This window comes from Pseudophryne corroboree, chromosome 10 (assembly GCF_028390025.1).
Source record: "Pseudophryne corroboree isolate aPseCor3 chromosome 10, aPseCor3.hap2, whole genome shotgun sequence".
In the NCBI taxonomy this organism is placed as follows: Eukaryota; Metazoa; Chordata; class Amphibia; order Anura; family Myobatrachidae; genus Pseudophryne; species Pseudophryne corroboree.
The window spans coordinates 311,952,866-311,971,700 of NC_086453.1; the positions used below are offsets into that span (position 1 = coordinate 311,952,866).

Genomic DNA, 18,835 nt, shown 5'->3' on the forward strand with positions numbered 1-18,835 from the left:
AGTGTCCTGTACTTATTAGCAATATATACTCTCGTGCTTGTCGTAGGGCCAGGAGAGCGATTCATCTGAGACTTCTGTGCGGGGACCTAGGATCAAACATGTCTGCCGAAGAGCTGCTGTGGCATTGGGACGCAAGAGAGCTGTATTTCCAGATGACATGCCTACGCTGAGTGCCTTACCCTGGGAAGAAAGAGAGAAGGTCCTGTCTTCCATGGGAAATGATGGTGAGCTTAATGGAGTCTAGCAAATATTCATGAACTTACGTAGGTGGGTGAAATACAAACATTACCTCATATGTTACATTGGGGATAGGATGGACACTAGAAAACTCCCCATATGTGACACTGGATAACTCCTTTTATTGTAGCATCTCTCACAGGTAGATAATAAACTCTCAGGGCCTATGACAGCATTTTGTGTGTTATGCCTGATTCTATCAGAGTGTGGTCCCTATCCTTAACCCATCCACTTTATTCTTAGCCTCTTCATCCTTTGGCTTTAATTATTCCAGTCCTATTGCTATTGGTATGAGGCTAGCTGAGGTGAGCCGCTGCTTATGTTCCCTTTCAGGACTGAAGGTGGCCACACATATGAAGATAATCTTTCAGCTAGTTGACGGCTTTAAATAAAAAACTGATAGTGTAAATGAGCATGCGGACAGTTGGGCGTTTGCTGGAAATAACCAGAAAAAAAGTTAATTCTTAAAAGTTTGTTAAATAAAATGGATTTAACTTGTTTGAACGGTTTGGTATGATATATGATGACTGACGGCAGTATCCTGACAATGAAGGGAGTAAGTAATTTTACCCCCCTCCTCCAACCTTCTGGGGGTGGCTAGGGCTAACTCCCACCCTTAGTGCCTAACCCTAACCCTCCGCCCGGGCCCTAACCCTAACAATGACCCCGATACTTACCTTCAGGATGTTGGTGTTCCAGCGTCTTTCGAGTGGTGTCAGGATTCCAGTGTTAGTCACATGACCGGCCGGCATCCCTACCACTGGGATGCTGAACGCATCCCGTCTGAACGACCGTGTTAGTCTGTTTTCTGGCGTTCGGGAGCAAACATCGGATTGTCGTTTGCTCACAGACTTTATAAGATTTTCTTCCAACCAGCCGTCTACTTAAGTGATTGGAATAATGATCTTTAGATGTGTTTCCAGCTTTACTGCTAATTGTTTTCTCATTTTGTTTCATTGGGGAAGTTAGCCACCATCCAATGACCCCTTCCTCTCTGCTATTCTTAATGTATGATTGCAGTCACCTGTTATAAAATCACCCTTCTCATAAAATCAGTAGTTCAACACAGATGACTGTAGTCATAAATAAAGTGGGAAGTCCAGGGGCAGAGTACACTGTACCAGGTGGAATGGGTCATGTTGCATTTGCTTCCCATCCTTTGTGTGCGATAGTTCTCGGGGGGTGGGGGTGGAGGGGGGGTTTGCAGGCTCATCCTGTTGGTTTCTTCAGGTTCAGCGACTGTTTCTCTGCGTTTATTTTTTGAACTTCAACTTTGGCATTAATGACCTCACTAGGTAACCAAATTTTAGTTCCAACGTCTCCATCCATTTAGCGTCAGGGTCTATACTACTTGGCGTCCGTGATCCAGCTAAGAAAGCTATATAACAGTCAGTACATACATGTTCAAACCATATTTGGATATGGTACAGTAGTGCATCGTCTGTGGATCGTTCTTCATATTGGTCAGTGTTGGCTCACATTCTGCCACCTTTTCTTACGCAGACAAATCCTCTATAGCTGGTTCGGAAGATGCTGACCCACCAGCTCCACCCCTTAAACCCATCAAACAAATCACCCGCAACAAAACTCCACAGGAGCCACCTGTGAAGAAGGGCAGGCGCTCACGTCGCTGCGGCCAGTGTCCGGGTTGTCAGGTTCCTGAGGACTGTGGAATCTGCACCAACTGCCTGGACAAGCCAAAATTTGGGGGACGCAACATCAAGAAACAGTGCTGCAAGTAAGGATGTTTTATGGGATTATTATATCTATTAGATGTTCATTATCATTAAGTTTTTAAAAGTTATTTCTAAGCTGCATCTTCCCGAGTTACACGAAGCTTTGTATTTGTGACCAGTCTCCTACGTTCTCTGGTCAGCACAACATAGCCAGGGCAGAGACCTCACAGGAGTATGGCTAAAGTGTTCTTTTGACCCAGAAATCCCCTTTCTGTCCAGACCAGTTCACTTGGATGCAGCTGCTTCTCTTACGTGGTCATCTTGTATTCTCTACAGGATGCGAAAGTGTCAGAATTTGCAGTGGATGCCCTCTAAGGCTTACTTACAGAAACAAGCAAAGGGTAAGTCAATGCCAAAGATTTAGCATGTGTTTCGTAATGCTTAGCGCAATATTGTCAGAAGTTATATGCAAGTGTCATTTATTCTTCCATAGCGGCAAAGAAGAAAGAAAAGAAAATTAAAGTGGCAGACAAGAAGGAGATTCCATCTGTTAAACCTCTCACAGAAACCGTTGTGAAAACTGTTGTGGCACCAACCGCCACTTCCCCCTTACCTGTAAGAGAGGAGCCCGTCCCCACACCTAGCACCCCCCCAAAAAAGAGTGATCCTCCAAAGAAGGCTACAGAGGAAAAGCCTGAGGAGGAGAACCAATCTGCACCTACCAGTGAACCCAAGCAGCAGTTTGCTCTCCGTAAAGCCACAAGGCAGCTTTCCCCACAGCCGGCTGTGAACGTCATCCCACCCCAAGCAAGTCCCACTCTGCCCTCTCGCAAAGAAGCCCCCAAAATACCATCTTGTGAAGCGAGGAAGAAGCAGTCTCCTATCCTTCCGGAGGCAGGTGAGTTGCAGACTCTGCTCAGTTTATTGGGATATTGGTATAGTCCAGGTCCGCCTCACTCACCCCTAGTTTAATTATACATTATACTGAAAGGAGTTACTGTAAAACATTTGTCCCACTAACTACCATTGAAGCCATCTCCTCCTTGCTAAGCAGGCGTATGCCCACACAACTGACAGTGTGCAGTGTTATATCTCCCAAAGGGTAAGGTCTGCGAGGGACAAGACCTCAAGGCTTACTTTTTCCTTGATGGGGTCCTTCAGGGGTAAACACCAGTCTGATACTTGATGGCATTATGTTGGTGCAGCTGTGCAACCAAAGGATCCTACAAAATTGCCTCCATTCCCCAGAACCTCAGCTGTCCCATATGGTTTAGATTAGGTTGCTGAAGGATTCCATATTCGTACAGGGAAATCCTATCTTGTTATTAGTTTTGGTTTTCTAAAAATCCAAAAGTTTCCTGTTAAATTAATAAACTCTCTTTATTAACAGGCTTTGAGCAAAACAAACAGAAGAAATTATCTGTAAGGCTGGGGCTTTTACCCAGATCAAAATCCAAGGAGAAGGTAGGTCATGGCAATAAGTATGTACTGTGCATCTAAATATAAAAGGCCAAAGTCTGTTAGCTGCGGAAGCTCATGTCTATTTGTATCCAGCCCAAAGAATTGACCATTTCATTTCTAAATCATGGTGGATAGAGGTCATCTGGACTTTACCTTAATAATGGTTAAGACCCATCTCCGCTTCCCCACTCAAGTTCTTGCCTCAGTGGCTGGGTTTCCATAAGGACATCTCCTTCCTTTATTCTCAACGCAGCTCTCATCATCCCTAATGAGCTTCATCACATCCCTAATGAGCTTCTCCCCTTGCGGCTGAAGGTGGAGGAGAACTTGGATACTTCGCTTGAGGATTATTGAGGCCATATTATTGAATGTGCCACAGTGGAAATCCTCAAGGGCCCCCAACAGTTCATGTTTTCCAGGTCTCCTCACAGAATCACAAGTGAAATAATTATTTCCATGTGTGAATTTTTTCAAATGTGTCATTGAGTAATGACACCACCTGTGCAGCTGCTAGGTGACCTGAAAACACAAACTCTGGTAAATTTACTAAGGTGGGAGATTTTTAGAACTGATGATGTTGCCCATGGCAACCAATCAGATTCTATCTATTATCTGCTATAAGCAGCTAGATAAATATTAAGTAGAATCTGATTGGTTGTCATGGGGAACATCACCAGTTCTAAAAAACTCCCACCTTAGTAAATTTACCCCACTGTTGGGGGTCCTTGAGGAGCTAGTTTGGGAACCACTGGTATATAACCTGGTCTTTTTGCTGTCCTCAGAGAAAATAGTAATCATTTAATTTCTCAGTATTTGTTTCATCACTCTACGTTGTCAGAGGTTGTTATTGCAAGGACTTGGCTAGCGTCTAAGGCAGGCATTCCCAACCACGGTCCTCGAGGCACACCAACAGTGCAGGTTTTAGTGATCTCCAGGCTTCAGCACAGATGACTTAATTAGTAGCTCAGTTATTTTGATTTAACCATCTGTGCTGCAGCCTGGATATCACTAAAACCTGCACTGTTGATGTGCCTCGAGGACCGTGGTTGGGAATGCCTGGTCTAAGGGGTAAATTTACTAAGATGGGAGTTATATTTAAGATGGGATGTTGCCCATAGCAACAAATCAGAATCTGCTTCTCCTTTGTCTAGCACCTTCTAGAAGATATCTGTAATCTTGTTGCTATGGGCAACATCCCATCTTAAATAGAACTCTCATCTAAATAAATTGACCCCTCAGTACCCCTGTCTTTGCAAGGACTTGGCTAGCGTCTAATTCCCCCATTCTACATACTGGGAAGGCGCTATTCAGTCCCAGTACATCATGAAAAAAACCTATATACTAGCAGAAACGCTATCCCTAAATATCATAAGCTCTGGGATCGTTGGTGTCTGTCTTGTTTTGGCCTATGTTGGGACGATGCTGCTTCTTAAGCTGATTATTTTTGGCTCTCTGGAATATCTTGTCCTGCCCAATAGCTACCCTATCTGCTAATTTAGGCTGCTTTTATATCCGCTGTCTGCTCTGTATGTTTTCTCCCTCTTATGGGTGCTTAATGTACTTTTCTCTATATAAACTTGTTATGTACAGCTCTGATTAGTTTTGCAACATTGCTTGTATGTATTTTTATCAGTAGTTGTCTTTCTGTTTGTTTTATTACAGATAAGGATTACATAATTTAAAAATAATAATGATTAAGTAACACATCTCACAGCCCTAAGTGAATAATTAAATCGCTCCTGAGAAGGCTTTATACTGTTTAAATGATAAATGACAGCATTCCACTTGTAATTTGCAGGGGCATCACTCAGCTCTACAAAGCATTGAAGCATTGGGGTTCATTTGCTAAGCAAGACACTGCTTTCTGTCATGTTTAGGCCCAAATTTTAAAAGGGCATTTTTTTTAATAGTGCACATGGTATTTTGCTGTTGAAAGCATTTCCCTTTTAAACTTTAGGCTTTAACCGAGTGGGAAGTGGCGGCTTTTACATGTTGCTGCTTAGTATATAAACCGCTTCTGTGCATGTCTCCACTTTACTTTTGGCTACATCTGTTTCTGCTACAGCAGTCATTGTTTGTATATTGTTACAGCAGTCATTGTTTGTATATTGTTACAGCAGTCATTGTTTGTATATTGTTACACTTTGTCAGTTACACTGTAATATGTGGAGTGTTTCTCACTCATTTATAGAGCAGTTATAGTATAATAGCAGTAGATGAGATAATGTGGCAGATCTATTAACCTGGAGAGGGCATAAGGAAGTGATAAACCAGTGATAAGTGCAAGGTGATAACGCACCAGCCAATAAGCTCCAATATGTAAATTGACAGTTAGGAGCTGACTGGCTGGTTCGTTTATCACCTTGCACTTATCACTTCCTTATGCCGTCTCCAGGATTAATACATCTTCCCCAATGTATAATCTGTAGGGAAATTCTATTTAATATGTACCAAAAATATGTGCACATAGGGATGCAGATTCAGTTGCAATTTTGCAAAATCGGATGATTATCAGACGACTGTGCAAAATGTGTACACCCCCCCCCCCCCCCCCCCCCCCCCAAAAAAAAAAAAAAAAAACCTGGGGTCGACCATTGCCATGCCAACATTTTGACCCCGTTGACCATAAGTCTGAAATGCTTGGAACCAGAAGGATTTCGTATTGTTCCGTATTTTGGAATAGTTGCATAGCTTAATGAGATGTTGGGGATGGGACCCAAATCTAAACATGGCATGCATTTGTGTTTCCTGTACACCTTTATATACATGGCCCGAATGTAACACTATACAATATATTTTCTCTGACGTCCTAGTGGATGCTGGGAACTCCGTAAGGACCATGGGGAATAGCGGCTCCGCAGGAGACTGGGCACAACTAAAGAAAGCTTTAGGACTACCTGGTGTGCACTGGCTCCTCCCTCTATGACCCTCCTCCAGACCTCAGTTAGAATTTTGTGCCCGGCCGAGCTGGATGCACACTAGGGGCTCTCCTGAGCTCTTAGAAAAGAAAGTTATATTTAGGTTTTTTATTTTCAGTGAGATCTGCTGGCAACAGACTCACTGCTACGAGGGACTTAGGGGAGAGAAGCGGACCTACCTGCTTGCAGCTAGCTTGGGCTTCTTAGGCTACTGGACACCATTAGCTCCAGAGGGATCGAACACAGGCCCAGCCTCGGTCGTCCGGTCCCGGAGCCGCGCCGCCGTCCCCCTTGCAAAGCCAGAAGCAAGAAGATGTTCCTGAAAATCGGCGGCAGAAGACTTCGGTCTTCATTAAGGTAGCGCACAGCACTGCAGCTGTGCGCCATTGCTCCCCATGCACACCACACACTCCGGTCACTGATGGGTGCAGAGCGCTGGGGGTGGGGGGCGCCCTGGGGCTGCAATAAGGGTACCTTACTGGCAAAATAACACATAATATAGTCATTAAGACTATATATGTGTAAAATCCCCTGCCATATATTCCATAAAAAAGCGGGAGAAGTCCGCCGGAAAAGGGGCGGGGCTATCTCCCTCAGCACACTGGCGCCATTTTCCCTCACAGCTCCGCTGGAAGGACGCTCCCCAGGCTCTCCCCTGCAGTTTCCAGACTACATAGGGTAAAAAAGAGAGGGGGGGCACTAAATTTAGGCGCAATCTGTGTAATATCAGCAGCTATAGGGGAAAAATCACTGTGGGTAGTGTGAATCCCTATATATATAGCGCTCTGGTGTGTGCTGGCATACTCTCTCTCTCTGTCTCCCCAAAGGACTTTGTGGGGTCCTGTCCTCAGTCAGAGCATTCCCTGTGTGTGTGCGGTGTGTCGGTACGGCTGTGTCGACATGTTTGATGAGGAGGCTTATGTGGAGGCGGAGCAGGTGCCGATAAATGTGATGTCACCCCCTGCGGGGTCGACACCTGAGTGGATGGTTATGTGGAAGGAATTACGCGACAGTGTCAACTCCTTACATAAAAGGTTTGACGACATAGCAGATGTGGGACAGCCGGCTTCTCAGCCCGTGCCTGCCCAGACGTCTCAAAAGCCATCAGGGGCTCTAAAACGCCCGCTACCTCAGATGGCAGACACAGATGTCGACACGGATACCGACTCCAGTGTCGACGATGATGAGACTAGTGTACATTCCAATAGAGCCACCCGTTACATGATTACGGCAATGAAAAATGTGTTGCATATTTCTGATATTACCCCAGGTACCACAAAAAAGGGTATTATGTTTGGGGAGAAAAAAACTACCAGTGGTTTTTCCCTCTTCTGATGAATTAAATGAAGTGTGTGAAGAAGCATGGGCTTCCCCCGATAAGAAACTGGTAATTTCTAAAAAGTTACTGATGGCGTACCCTTTCCCGCCAGAGGACAGGTCACGTTGGGAGACATCCCCTAGGGTGGATAAAGCGCTCACACGTCTGTCAAAGAAGGTGGCACTACCGTCTCCGGACACGGCCGCCTTAAAGGAACCTGCAGATAGAAAGCAGGAGGCTATCCTGAAGTCTGTATATACACACTCAGGCATTATACTGAGACCAGCTATTGCTTCTGCATGGATGTGCAGTGCTGCAGCTGCGTGGTCAGATTCCCTGTCAGAAAACATTGATACCTTAGACAGAGGGACTCTATATTGCTAACCGTAGAGCACATTAAAGACGCAGTCTTATACATGAGATATGCACAGAGGGATATTTGCCGGCTGGCATCTAAAATAAACGCAATGTCCATTTCTGCCAGGAGAGGATTGTGGACTCGGCAGTGGACAGGTGATGCTGATTCTAAAAGGCACATGGAAGTTTTGCCTTACAAGGGTGAGGAGTTGTTTGGGGATGGTCTCTCGGACCTCGTTTCCACAGCTACAGCTGGAAAATCAGCATTTTTACCCCATGTTCCCTCACAGCCAAAGAAAGCACCGTATTATCAGGTACAGTCCTTTCGGCCCCAGAAAGGTAAGCGGGTTAAAGGCGCGTCCTTTCTGCCCAGAGGCAGAGGTGGGGGGGAAAAGCTGCAGCATACAGCCAGTTCCCAGGAACAAAAATCCTCCCCTGCTTCCACTAAGTCCACCGCCTGACGCTGGGGCTCCACAGGCGGAGCCAGGTACGGTGGGGGCCCGTCTCAAGAACTTCAGCGACCAGTGGGCTCGCTCACGGGTGGATCCCTGGATTCTACAGGTAGTATCTCAGGGGTACAAGCTGGAATTCGAGACGTCTCCCCCTCGCCGTTTCCTCAAATCTGCCTTGCCGACGGCTCCCTCGGACAGGGAGGCAGTGCTGGAGGCAATTCACAAGCTGTATTCGCAGCAGGTGATAGTCAAGGTACCCCTCCTTCAACAGGGACGGGGTTACTATTCCACAATGTTTGTGGTACCGAAACCGGACGGTTCGGTGAGACCCATCTTAAATTTGAAATCCTTGAACACTTATATACGAAGGTTCAAGTTCAAAATGGAATCGCTCAGGGCGGTTATTGCAAGCCTGGACGAAGGGGATTTCATGGTATCACTGGACATCAAGGATGCTTACCTGCATGTCCCCATTTACCCCCCTCACCAGGAGTACCTCAGATTTGTGGTACAGGACTGTCATTACCAATTCCAGACGTTGCCGTTTGGTCTGTCCACGGCACCGAGGGTATTTACCAAGGTAATGACAGAGATGATACTCCTTCGAAAAAAGGGAGTTATAATTATCCCGTACTTGGACAATCTCCTTATAAAGGCGAGGTCCAGGGAACAGTTGTTGATCGGAGTAGCACTAGCTCGGGCAGTGCTACAACAGCACGGCTGGATCCTGAACATTCCGCAGTCGCAGCTGGTTCCTACAACGCGTCTACTGTTCCTGGGGATGGTTCTCGACACAGAACAGAAAAAAGTGTTTCTCCCGGAGGAGAAGGCCAAGGAGTTGTCATCTCTAGTCAGAGACCTCCTAAAACCAAAACAGGTGTCTGTGCACCACTGCACGCGAGTCCTGGGAAAGATGGTGGCTTCTTACGAAGCAATTCCATTCGGAAGGTTCCATGCAAGGATCTTTCAGTGGGATCTGTTGGACCAGTGGTCCGGATCGCATCTTCAGATGCATCAGCTGATAACCCTGTCTCCGAGGGCCAGGGTGTCGCTGCTGTGGTGGCTGCAAAGTGCTCATCTTCTAGAGGGCCGCAGATTCGGCATACAGGACTGGGTCCTGGTGACCACGGATGCCAGCCTTCGAGGTTGGGGGGCAGTCACACAGGGAAGAAATTTCCAAGGACAGGAGACTTCCCTACACATAAATATTCTGGAACTAAGGGCCATTTACAATGCCCTAAGTCAGACAAGACCCCTGCTTCAACACCAGCCGGTGCTGATCCAGTCAGACAACATCACGGCGGTCGCCCATGTAAACCGACAGGGCGGCACAAGAAGCAGGATGGCGATGGCAGAAGCCACAAGGATTCTCCGATGGGCGGAAAATCATGTGTTAGCACTGTCAGCAGTGTTCATTCCCGGAGTGGACAACTGGGAAGCAGACTTTCTCAGCAGACACGACCTCCAACCGGGAGAGTGGGGACTTCATCCAGAAGTCTTCCAAATGATTGTACAACATTGGGAAAGGCCACTTGTGGACATGATGGCGTCCCGCCTCAACAAAAAGCTAAAAAGATATTGCGCCAGGTCAAGGGACCCTCAGGCGATAGCTGTGGACGCTCTGGTAACACCGTGGGTGTACGTATGTGTTCCCTCCTCTGCCTCTCATACCCAAGGTACTGAGAATAATAAGAAGGAGAGGAGTAAGAACTATACTCATTGTTCCGGATTGGCCAAGAAGAGCTTGGTACCCAGAACTTCAAGAAATGATCTCAGAGGACCCATGGCCTCTGCCGCTCAGACAGGACCTGCTGCAGCAGGGGCCCTGTCTGTTCCAAGACTTACCGCGGCTGCGTTTGACGGCATGGCGGTTGAACGCCGGATCCTGAAGGAAAAGGGCATTCTGGAGGAAGTTATCCCTACGCTAATTAAAGCTAGGAAAGAAGTGACCGCAAACCATTATCACCGCATATGGCGGAAATATGTTGCGTGGTGTGAGGCCAGGAAGGCCCCAACGGAGGAATTTCAGCTAGGTCGATTTCTGCACTTCCTACAGTCAGGGGTGACTATGGGCCTAAAATTGGGTTCCATTAAGGTCCAGATTTCGGCTCTATCGATTTTCTTCCAAAAAGAACTGGCTTCACTACCTGAAGTTCAGACATTTGTTAAGGGAGTGCTGCATATTCAGCCCCCTTTTGTGCCCCCAGTGGCACCTTGGGATCTCAACGTGGTGTTGGATTTCCTAAAGTCGCATTGGTTTGAACCACTTAAAACCGTGGAACTAAAATATCTCACGTGGAAAGTGGTCATGCTGTTGGCCTTGGCTTCGGCCAGGCGTGTGTCAGAATTGGCGGCTTTGTCTTGTAAAAGCCCTTATCTTATTTTCCATATGGATAGGGCGGAATTGAGGACTCGTCCCCAATTTCTCCCAAAGGTGGTTTCAGCGTTTCATTTGAACCAGCCTATTGTGGTGCCTGCGGCTACTCGTGACTTGGAGGGCTCCAAGTTGCTGGACGTAGTCCGGGCCCTAAAAATCTATGTTTCCAGGACAGCTGGAGTCAGGAAAGACTGACTCGCTATTTATCCTGCATGCGCTCAACAAGTTGGGTGCACCTGCTTCAAAGCAGACTATTGCTCGCTGGATCTGTAGCACGATTCAACTTGCACATTCTGCGGCTGGACTGCCGCATCCTAAATCTGTGAAAGCCCATTCCACGAGGAAGGTGGGCTCTTCTTGGGCGGCTGCCCGAGGGGTCTCGGCTTTACAACTTTGCCGAGCAGCTACTTGGTCGGGGTCAAACACATTTGCTAAATTCTACAAGTTTGATACCCTGGCTGAGGAGGACCTAGAGTTCGCTCATTCGGTGCTGCAGAGTCATCCGCACTCTCCCGCCCGTTTGGGAGCTTTGGTATAATCCCCATGGTCCTTACGGAGTTCCCAGCATCCACTAGGACGTCAGAGAAAATAAGATTTTACTCACCGGTAAATCTATTTCTCGTAGTCCGTAGTGGATGCTGGGCGCCCGTCCCAAGTGCGGATTGTCTGCAATACTTGTATATAGTTATTGTTTAACTAAAGGGTTATTGTTGAGCCATCTGTTGAGAGGCTCAGTTCTATTTCATACTGTTAACTGGGTATAGTACGTGTGATTGGTGTGGCTGGCATGAGTCTTACCCGGGATTCAAAATCCTTCCTTATTGTGTCAGCTCTTCCGGGCACAGTATCCTAACTGAGGTCTGGAGGAGGGTCATAGAGGGAGGAGCCAGTGCACACCAGGTAGACCTAAAGCTTTCTTTAGTTGTGCCCAGTCTCCTGCGGAACCGCTATTCCCCATGGTCCTTACGGAGTTCCCAGCATCCACTACGGACTACGAGAAATAGATTTACCGGTGAGTAAAATCTTATTTTAATAATTTGTGCATGAAACAAAGTTTGTGTATATTAAATCGTCAGAAAGCAGGTGTCACTATCACTATTACTGTCATGCTCATACAACTTTGGATGTCGGAAACTCAGATATGGGAGACTCATAATTCAGTAGCACCCCAGGAAAATGAATACGTTATTTGTGTTTCTTTTTATCGCCTTGGGATCATAGTTATGAGAAGAGCGGGTATTTTTCAGAACAAATTGCTTTTTTTTCTTTGTGAATATGGTAATATTTGATATTTTTTTAAACATTTGCTATGACTAAGAATTATAGTCCTGTAATTATTATACAATGCATGATGGTTCATATCTGTGAATTCTGTCCATTAAGGGGAATGTACCTGCTGACAGACTGATAATCTGTTACTGTGTAATAAAACATGCTGTATGTCAATATAAAACATTGGTCTCTTCTATGCTGACACATGTAATGAATACTCTGCTTTTGTAGGACAAGCCCTTAGCTCCCAGCAAGCCAGACCTGAATTCCAACCTTTTTAATGTGTGTAATGGCAGCACGTCCAGACAGAGACCCTCGTCTGACGGGGTACATAGGATTCGCGTAGAATTTAAGGTTTGTTATTGCCTTAGACATCCCTTCAAATAGAGCATGGGTTTTCAACCTGCGGCCCTCCAGCTACTGTGGACCTACACATCCCAGCATGCCCTGCGTCAGGTTTAGCATACCTTAATAGCAAAACTGTGGCAGGGCATGCTGGGATGTGTAGTTTCACAGCAGCTGGAGGGCCACGGGTTTAAGACCCTTGATATAGAGCAAAGGTCAAAAATAAGCACATAGACTCTGTATATATCCATTGGTTGTTTTGCTTCTACAGGACGATTGCGAGGTGGGCAATGTTTGGGAGATGGGCGGTCTTAGCATCCTGACAACTGTACCGATCACCCCGCGTGTAGTGTGCTTCCTTTGTGCTAGCAGTGGAAATGTGGAGGTAAGTTTGCATTTTCATAGCTGAGATTTGCTGAGAGCCAGCGTCGGGCTTCTCTGAGTGATCATTAGTCTAGCAGGCAGTAGCAGTTGATCTCTGCCTTGGTTTCTTACCTTGTGTATGTTTGTTCTCCCTTCCTTGATCCCTGTTTAACACCGCTTCTCTTTTTTTCCTTCTTTGTCTCATCTGTAAGTTTGTGTACTGCCAAGTGTGCTGTGAACCCTTTCACCGGTTTTGCTTGGAAGAAAGAGAGAGACCGTCTGAGGACCAGCTGGAGAACTGGTGTTGCCGAAACTGCAAGTTCTGCCACGTTTGTGGTAGGCAGCAGCAGGCCAACAAGGTACATAGCTGTGGTATGGGCGTGTCACAATAATGGATTTATGTTAAAATTGACCAAACTTCTAAGTAAATAATAATGAAATTGATGATTTCTTGTTTTTTCTTACGTCCTAGAGGATGCTGGGGACTCCAAAAGGACCATGGGGTATAGACTGGATCCGCAGGAGCTTGGGCACACTGAAAAGACTTAAGACTGGGTGTGAACCGGCTCCTCCCTCTATGCCCCTCCTCCAGACCTCAGTTAGACTTTGTGCCCAGGACTGACTGGACACTCACAGGGGAGCTCTCCTGAGTTTCTCTGGAAAATACTTTTTGTTAGGTTTTTTATTTTCAGGGAGACCTGCTGGCTACAGGCTCCCTGCATCGTGTGAGTGAGGGGGGAGAAGCAGACCTACTTCTTCTTAATTTAAGGGCTCTGCTTCTCGGCTACTGGACACCATTAGCTCCAGAGGGTTCAATCACTTGGTGCGCCTAGCTGCTTGTTCCCGGAGCCACGCCGTCACCCCCTCACAGAAGCCAGAAGAAAGAAGTCGGGTGAGTATGAGAAGATCAGAAGACTTCAGGACGGCAGAAGACTTCGGTGACCAGGTACAGCGCAGCGGAGACGTTGCGCTCCATGCTCCCACACACATCGCGGATGGCACTCGCAGGGCGCTGGGGGGGGGGGGGGCGCCCTGGGCAGCAGGTCACTGGGGTCCGGGTAGCCGGCAGAAGCACTGTCGGTGCCTCGGCACCGTTCATCGGCCCCCGCCGGCATTTTCAAATCAGGCGCGCTGAAGCCCGCCGGGAAGGGGCGGAGCTTAGCGCGCGGCTCACGGCGCCATCTTCCTCTCCTACACGCGGCGGCAAAGAGACGCTGGGCCGGACCTCCATCGCTCCCCACAAGTAACGGGGAGATTTCTCAGGATGGGGGGGGCGCAGTGTGGTGCATTAGTTTATTCTAGCAGCGCTGGTATTTATATATCCCCTATAGGGATATATAGGCGCTGGGGTGTGAGCTGGCATACTCCCTCTGGGTCTCTCTCTGGGCTTCACTATAGGCCTGTCCCCTAGCTGAGGCATTTTGTGTGGGTGTTGCTGTGTCGATCAATTGTGTCGACATGTCGAAGGCTGAATGTGATTCAACGGAGGAGGTTGTAGGGGGTGAAGTTGTGGGTCTGGATTTGGGTCTGTCGGCGCAGCCGACACCTGATTTACTCACGTTATTAACTACAATCAATGCGAATGTAGCTTCGTTATCTAAGAGAGTCACAGATGCAGGTGTGGAAAAAGTCCATAGAGGAGGCTTTATCTCAGGTACAGACCCCATCGGGCTCACAGAAGCGGCCGTTTACTCAGGTGGCAGATACTGATACCGACTCTGACTCTGAGGTCGATTTTGCTGAGGCGGCTTTGCATCCGCGTTTAGTAAAGAGTATTCAGTACATGATTGTGGCTATAAAGGATGTTTTACACATTTCTGATGAACCTGCGGTGCAGGAAACAAGGATTTGTTTGTTCAAAGGGAAAAAACCTGAAGTGAAATTTCCCCCCTGTCATGAAATGAGTACTCTTTGTGAAAAGGCTTGGGAGTCGCCGGATAAGAGGTGGCAGATTCCCAAGAGGATTTACATGGCGTATCCTTTCCCCTCTGATGACAGGGAAAAATGGGAGTCGTCTCCAAATGTTGACAAAGCTATATCTCGTTTGTGTAAGAAGGTGGCGCTTCCGTCTTCGGACACGGCAGCTCTCAAGGATCCGGCGGATCGCAAGCTGGAGACGTCTCTGAAGTCCATTTTCGCTAATACAGGTGCATTGCTCAGACCTGCAGTGGCGTCGGTGTGGGTGAGTAGTGCTATTGCTAAATGGGCCGAGAATTTGGCCACTGACATGGATACCCTTGAAAAAGATAATGTTCTTCTGACTCTTGGTTATATCAAGGACGCTGCAGATTACCTGAAGGATGCGGCGAGGGAGGGCGTTGTGGATCCATCAATGGAATGCTGATGCCGACTCCAAGAGAGCTATGGAAGCTTTACCCTTCAAAGGTAATGTCTTGTTTGGGGACGGCCTGGCGGACCTGGTCTCTACCGCGACGGTGGGTAAGTCCTCTTTTCTTCCCTATGTTCCCACACAGCACAAAGAGGCACCGCATCAGCAGATGCAGTCCTTTCGTCCTAATAAATACAGGCGTGGAAAGGGTTCGTCCTTCCTCGCTTCAAAGGGTAAAGGAAGGGGTAGGAAGTTGCCTGCCGTGTCAGGCGCCCAGGACCAAAAGTCCTCCCCTGCCTCTACCAAGTCCACCGCATGACGTTGGGGCTTCCCTGGGGGGAGTCCGGACCAGTGGTGGGGGGGGGGGGGGGGGGGGCATCTCCGAGTTTTTAGTCAGGTCTGGATTCGTTCAGGCCTCGATCCTCGCGTCCTAGAGATTGTATCTCAGGAATACAAGCTGGCGTTTTGGGAGGTGCCCCCTTACCGGTTTTTCGTTTCGCCCTTACCAGCGTCCCTTCCGGACAGGGAGCTGGTGTTGGCAGCGATACAAAAATGTTGTCATCAGAAGGTCATTGTTCCAGTTCCTCCGTCACAACGGGGGGAGGGGTTCTACTCGAGCCTATTTGTGGTGTCGAAACCGGACGGTTCGGCCAGACCGATTCTGAATCTAAAATCCCTCAATCCAAACTTGAAAGTTTTCAAGTTCAAGATGGAATCTCTTCGAGCTGTGATTTCCAGCCTAGAAGGGGGGATTGTAAGGCGCCAGTCGACATAAAGGATGCCTACTTACACGTCCAGATATTTCCTTCGCATCAGGCCTTCCTCAGGTTTGCGATACAGGACTCTCATTACCAATTTCAAACGTTGCCGTTTGGCCTTTCCACGGCCCCAAGAGTGTTCACCAACGTCATGACGGAAATGATGGTTCTCCTTCGCAAGCAGGGGGTTTCAATTATCCCGTACTTGGACGATCTCCTGATAAAGGCGAGGTCAAAGGAAAGGTTGCTAATGAGTGTGGACTTGGTGCTGTCGGTGCTTCGACAGCACGGTTGGCTGCTAAATTTACCAAAATCTCAGTTGATTCCGACCACCCGGCTGTCCTTTCTGGGCATGGTTCTCGACACGGAATTACAGAGAGTTTTTCTTCCACAAGAAAAGGCTCTAGAACTGCAGTTGTTGGTCAGGGAACTTCTGAAGCCGAAGACTGTGTCCATCCATCAATGTACACGCGTTCTGGGGAAGATGGTGGTGACGTACGAAGCCATTCCGTTCGGCAGGTTTCATGCCCGGGTGTTTCAGTGGGACTTGCTGAGCAAATGGTCCGGGTCTCACCTGCACATGCACCGGAAGATAAGTCTATCTCCCAGAGCCAGGATTTCCCTCCTGTGGTGGCTACAAGAGTCTCACCTTCTAGAGGGACGCCGGTTCGGTATCCTGGATTGGGTACTTCTGACGACAGATGCAAGTCTCCGGGGCTGGGGTGCAGTCACCCAAGGCAGGAACTTCCAGGGGAAATGATCGTTCCAGGAAGCGGGTCTCCACATAAATGTTCTCGAGTTAAAAGCCATTTACAACGGCCTGCTACAGGCAAGAAGCCTTCTTCAGGGTCGACCTGTCCTGGTGCAGTCAGACAACGTCACAGCGGTGGCACAAGGAGCAGAGCGGCAATGGCGGAGGCCACAAGAATCCTTCGCTGGGCGGAACAACACCTGAGCGCCCTGTCAGCAGTCTTCCTTCCGGGAGTAGACAACTGGGAAGCAGACTTCCTCAGCAGACACGATCTCCATCCGGGAGAGTGGGCTCTTCATCAAGAGGTGTTTGCAGACGTGACAAAGCGTTGGGGACTCCCTCTGATAGGCATGATGGCGTCTCGTCTCAACAAGAAGCTTCTGAGCTATTGTTCCAGGTCAAAGGACCCCCAAGCCAGTGCGGTGGATGCCCTGGTGTCTCCGTGGGTGTTCAAGTCGGTGTATGTGTTCCCTCCACTTCCTCTCATTCCAAAGGTACTGAGGATCATTCGGCGAGCAAGGGTTCAGGCGATTCTCGTAGTTCCAGATTGGCCAAGAAGGGCCTGGTATCCGGACCTTCAGGAATTACTAGTGGAAGATCCTTGGCCGCTTCCTCTAAGAGATGACCTGTTGTTGCAGGGTCCATGCGTGTTTCCAGACTTACCGCGGCTGCGTTTGACGGCATGGAAGTTGAGCGCCAGATCTTAGCTCGTAAAGGTATTCCAGGAGAGGTCATACCTACTCTCCTCAGGGCTAGGAAGGAGGTTACGGCGAAGCATTATCACCGTATTTGGAAGAAGTATGTTTCCTGGTGTGAGTTTAAGAAGGCTCCTGCGGAAGAATTTAACTTGGGGCGTTTTCTCCACTTTTTGCAGGCTGGTGTGGATGCAGGCCTGAAGTTGGGCTCCATCAAGGTGCAGATTTCGGCATTGTGTATTTTCTTTCAAAGAGAACTGGCGGCTCTCCCAGAGGTTCAGACGTTCGTGAAGGGAGTTTTGCATATCAATCCTCCGTTTGTGCCTCCTGTGGCCCCATGGGATCTGGACGTGGTCTTACAGTTTCTCATGTCTTCCTGGTTTGAGCCTTTGCGTAAGGTTGAGTTGAAGTTTCTCACCTGGAAGGTAGTCATGTTGTTGGCACTGGCTTCTGCCAGGCAGGTGTCTGAGTTGGCGGCCTTATCTCATAAAAGCCCGTACTTGGTCTTTCATTCGGATAGGGCAGAATTGAGGACTCGGCAACAATTTTTACCAAAGGTGGTCTCCTCGTTTCATATTAATCAACCTATTGTGGTACCGGTGGCCAGGGATGCTGGGGCAGTTTCCAGGTCTCTGGATGTAGTGAGGGCGTTGAAGATCTACGTCACCCGTACGGCGGTTGCCAGGAAAACTGAGGCACTGTTTGTCCTGTACGCTTCCAACAAGATTGGTCATCCTGCTTCAAAACAGACTATTGCACGCTGGATTTGTAGTACGATTCAACAGGCTGATTCTTCGGCCGGATTACCGGTGCCGAAGTCGGTGAAAGCCCATTCTACCAAGAAGGTGGGCTCGTCTTGGGCGGCTGCCCGGGGCGTCTCTGCTCTACAGCTCTGCCGAGCGGCTACTTGGTCGGGTTCAAACACGTTTGCCAAGTTCTATAAGTTTGATACCCTGGCTGATGAGGACCTTGCGTTTGCTCAGTCGGTGCTGCAGAGTCGTCCGCACTCTCCTGCCCGGTCTGGAGCTTTGGTATAAACCCCATGGTCCTTTTGGAGTCCCCAGCATCCTCTAGGACGTAAGAGAAAATAGGATTTTGGTACTTACCGGTAAATCCTTTTCTCCTAGTCCATAGAGGATGCTGGGCGTCCATCCCAGTGCGGACTGTTCTTGTAGTGTTCTTTTGTCGGTTCACTTAGTTTATACACGGGTTGTGTATTTCTGGTTTCAGCTTGTTGCTGTTGTTTTTCATACTGTTCTCTGGTTTACTGTTACTCTGGTTGTACGGTATGGTTGTGGTGTGGGCTGGTATGTTTGTAGCCCTAAGTTTACACAAAAATTCTTTCCTCGAAATGTCCGTCTCTCCTGGGCACAGTTCCTATAGGTCTGGAGGAGGGGCATAGAGGGACTAGCCGGTTCACACCCAGTCTTAAGTCTTTTCAGTGTGCCCAAGCTCCTGCGGATCCCGTCTATACCCCATGGTCCTTTTGGAGTCCCCAGCATCCTCTACGGACTAGGAGAAAAGGA

At 48.2% G+C, this 18,835-nt stretch overlaps 1 protein-coding gene across 1 annotated transcript in view; it reads left to right on the top strand.

The window, feature by feature from the left end:
* Window positions 1–18,835, top strand: part of KMT2A (lysine methyltransferase 2A) — a 293,772-nt gene that overhangs the window by 190,846 nt on the left and 84,091 nt on the right. Inside the window, exons 4-11 of the mRNA XM_063941799.1 lie at window positions 47–224; window positions 1,741–1,975; window positions 2,250–2,314; window positions 2,407–2,811; window positions 3,304–3,377; window positions 12,300–12,422; window positions 12,685–12,798; window positions 12,989–13,135. Coding sequence (XP_063797869.1) covers window positions 47–224; window positions 1,741–1,975; window positions 2,250–2,314; window positions 2,407–2,811; window positions 3,304–3,377; window positions 12,300–12,422; window positions 12,685–12,798; window positions 12,989–13,135 — 1,341 coding nt within the window. The remainder of the gene's footprint in view (window positions 1–46; window positions 225–1,740; window positions 1,976–2,249; window positions 2,315–2,406; window positions 2,812–3,303; window positions 3,378–12,299; window positions 12,423–12,684; window positions 12,799–12,988; window positions 13,136–18,835) is intronic.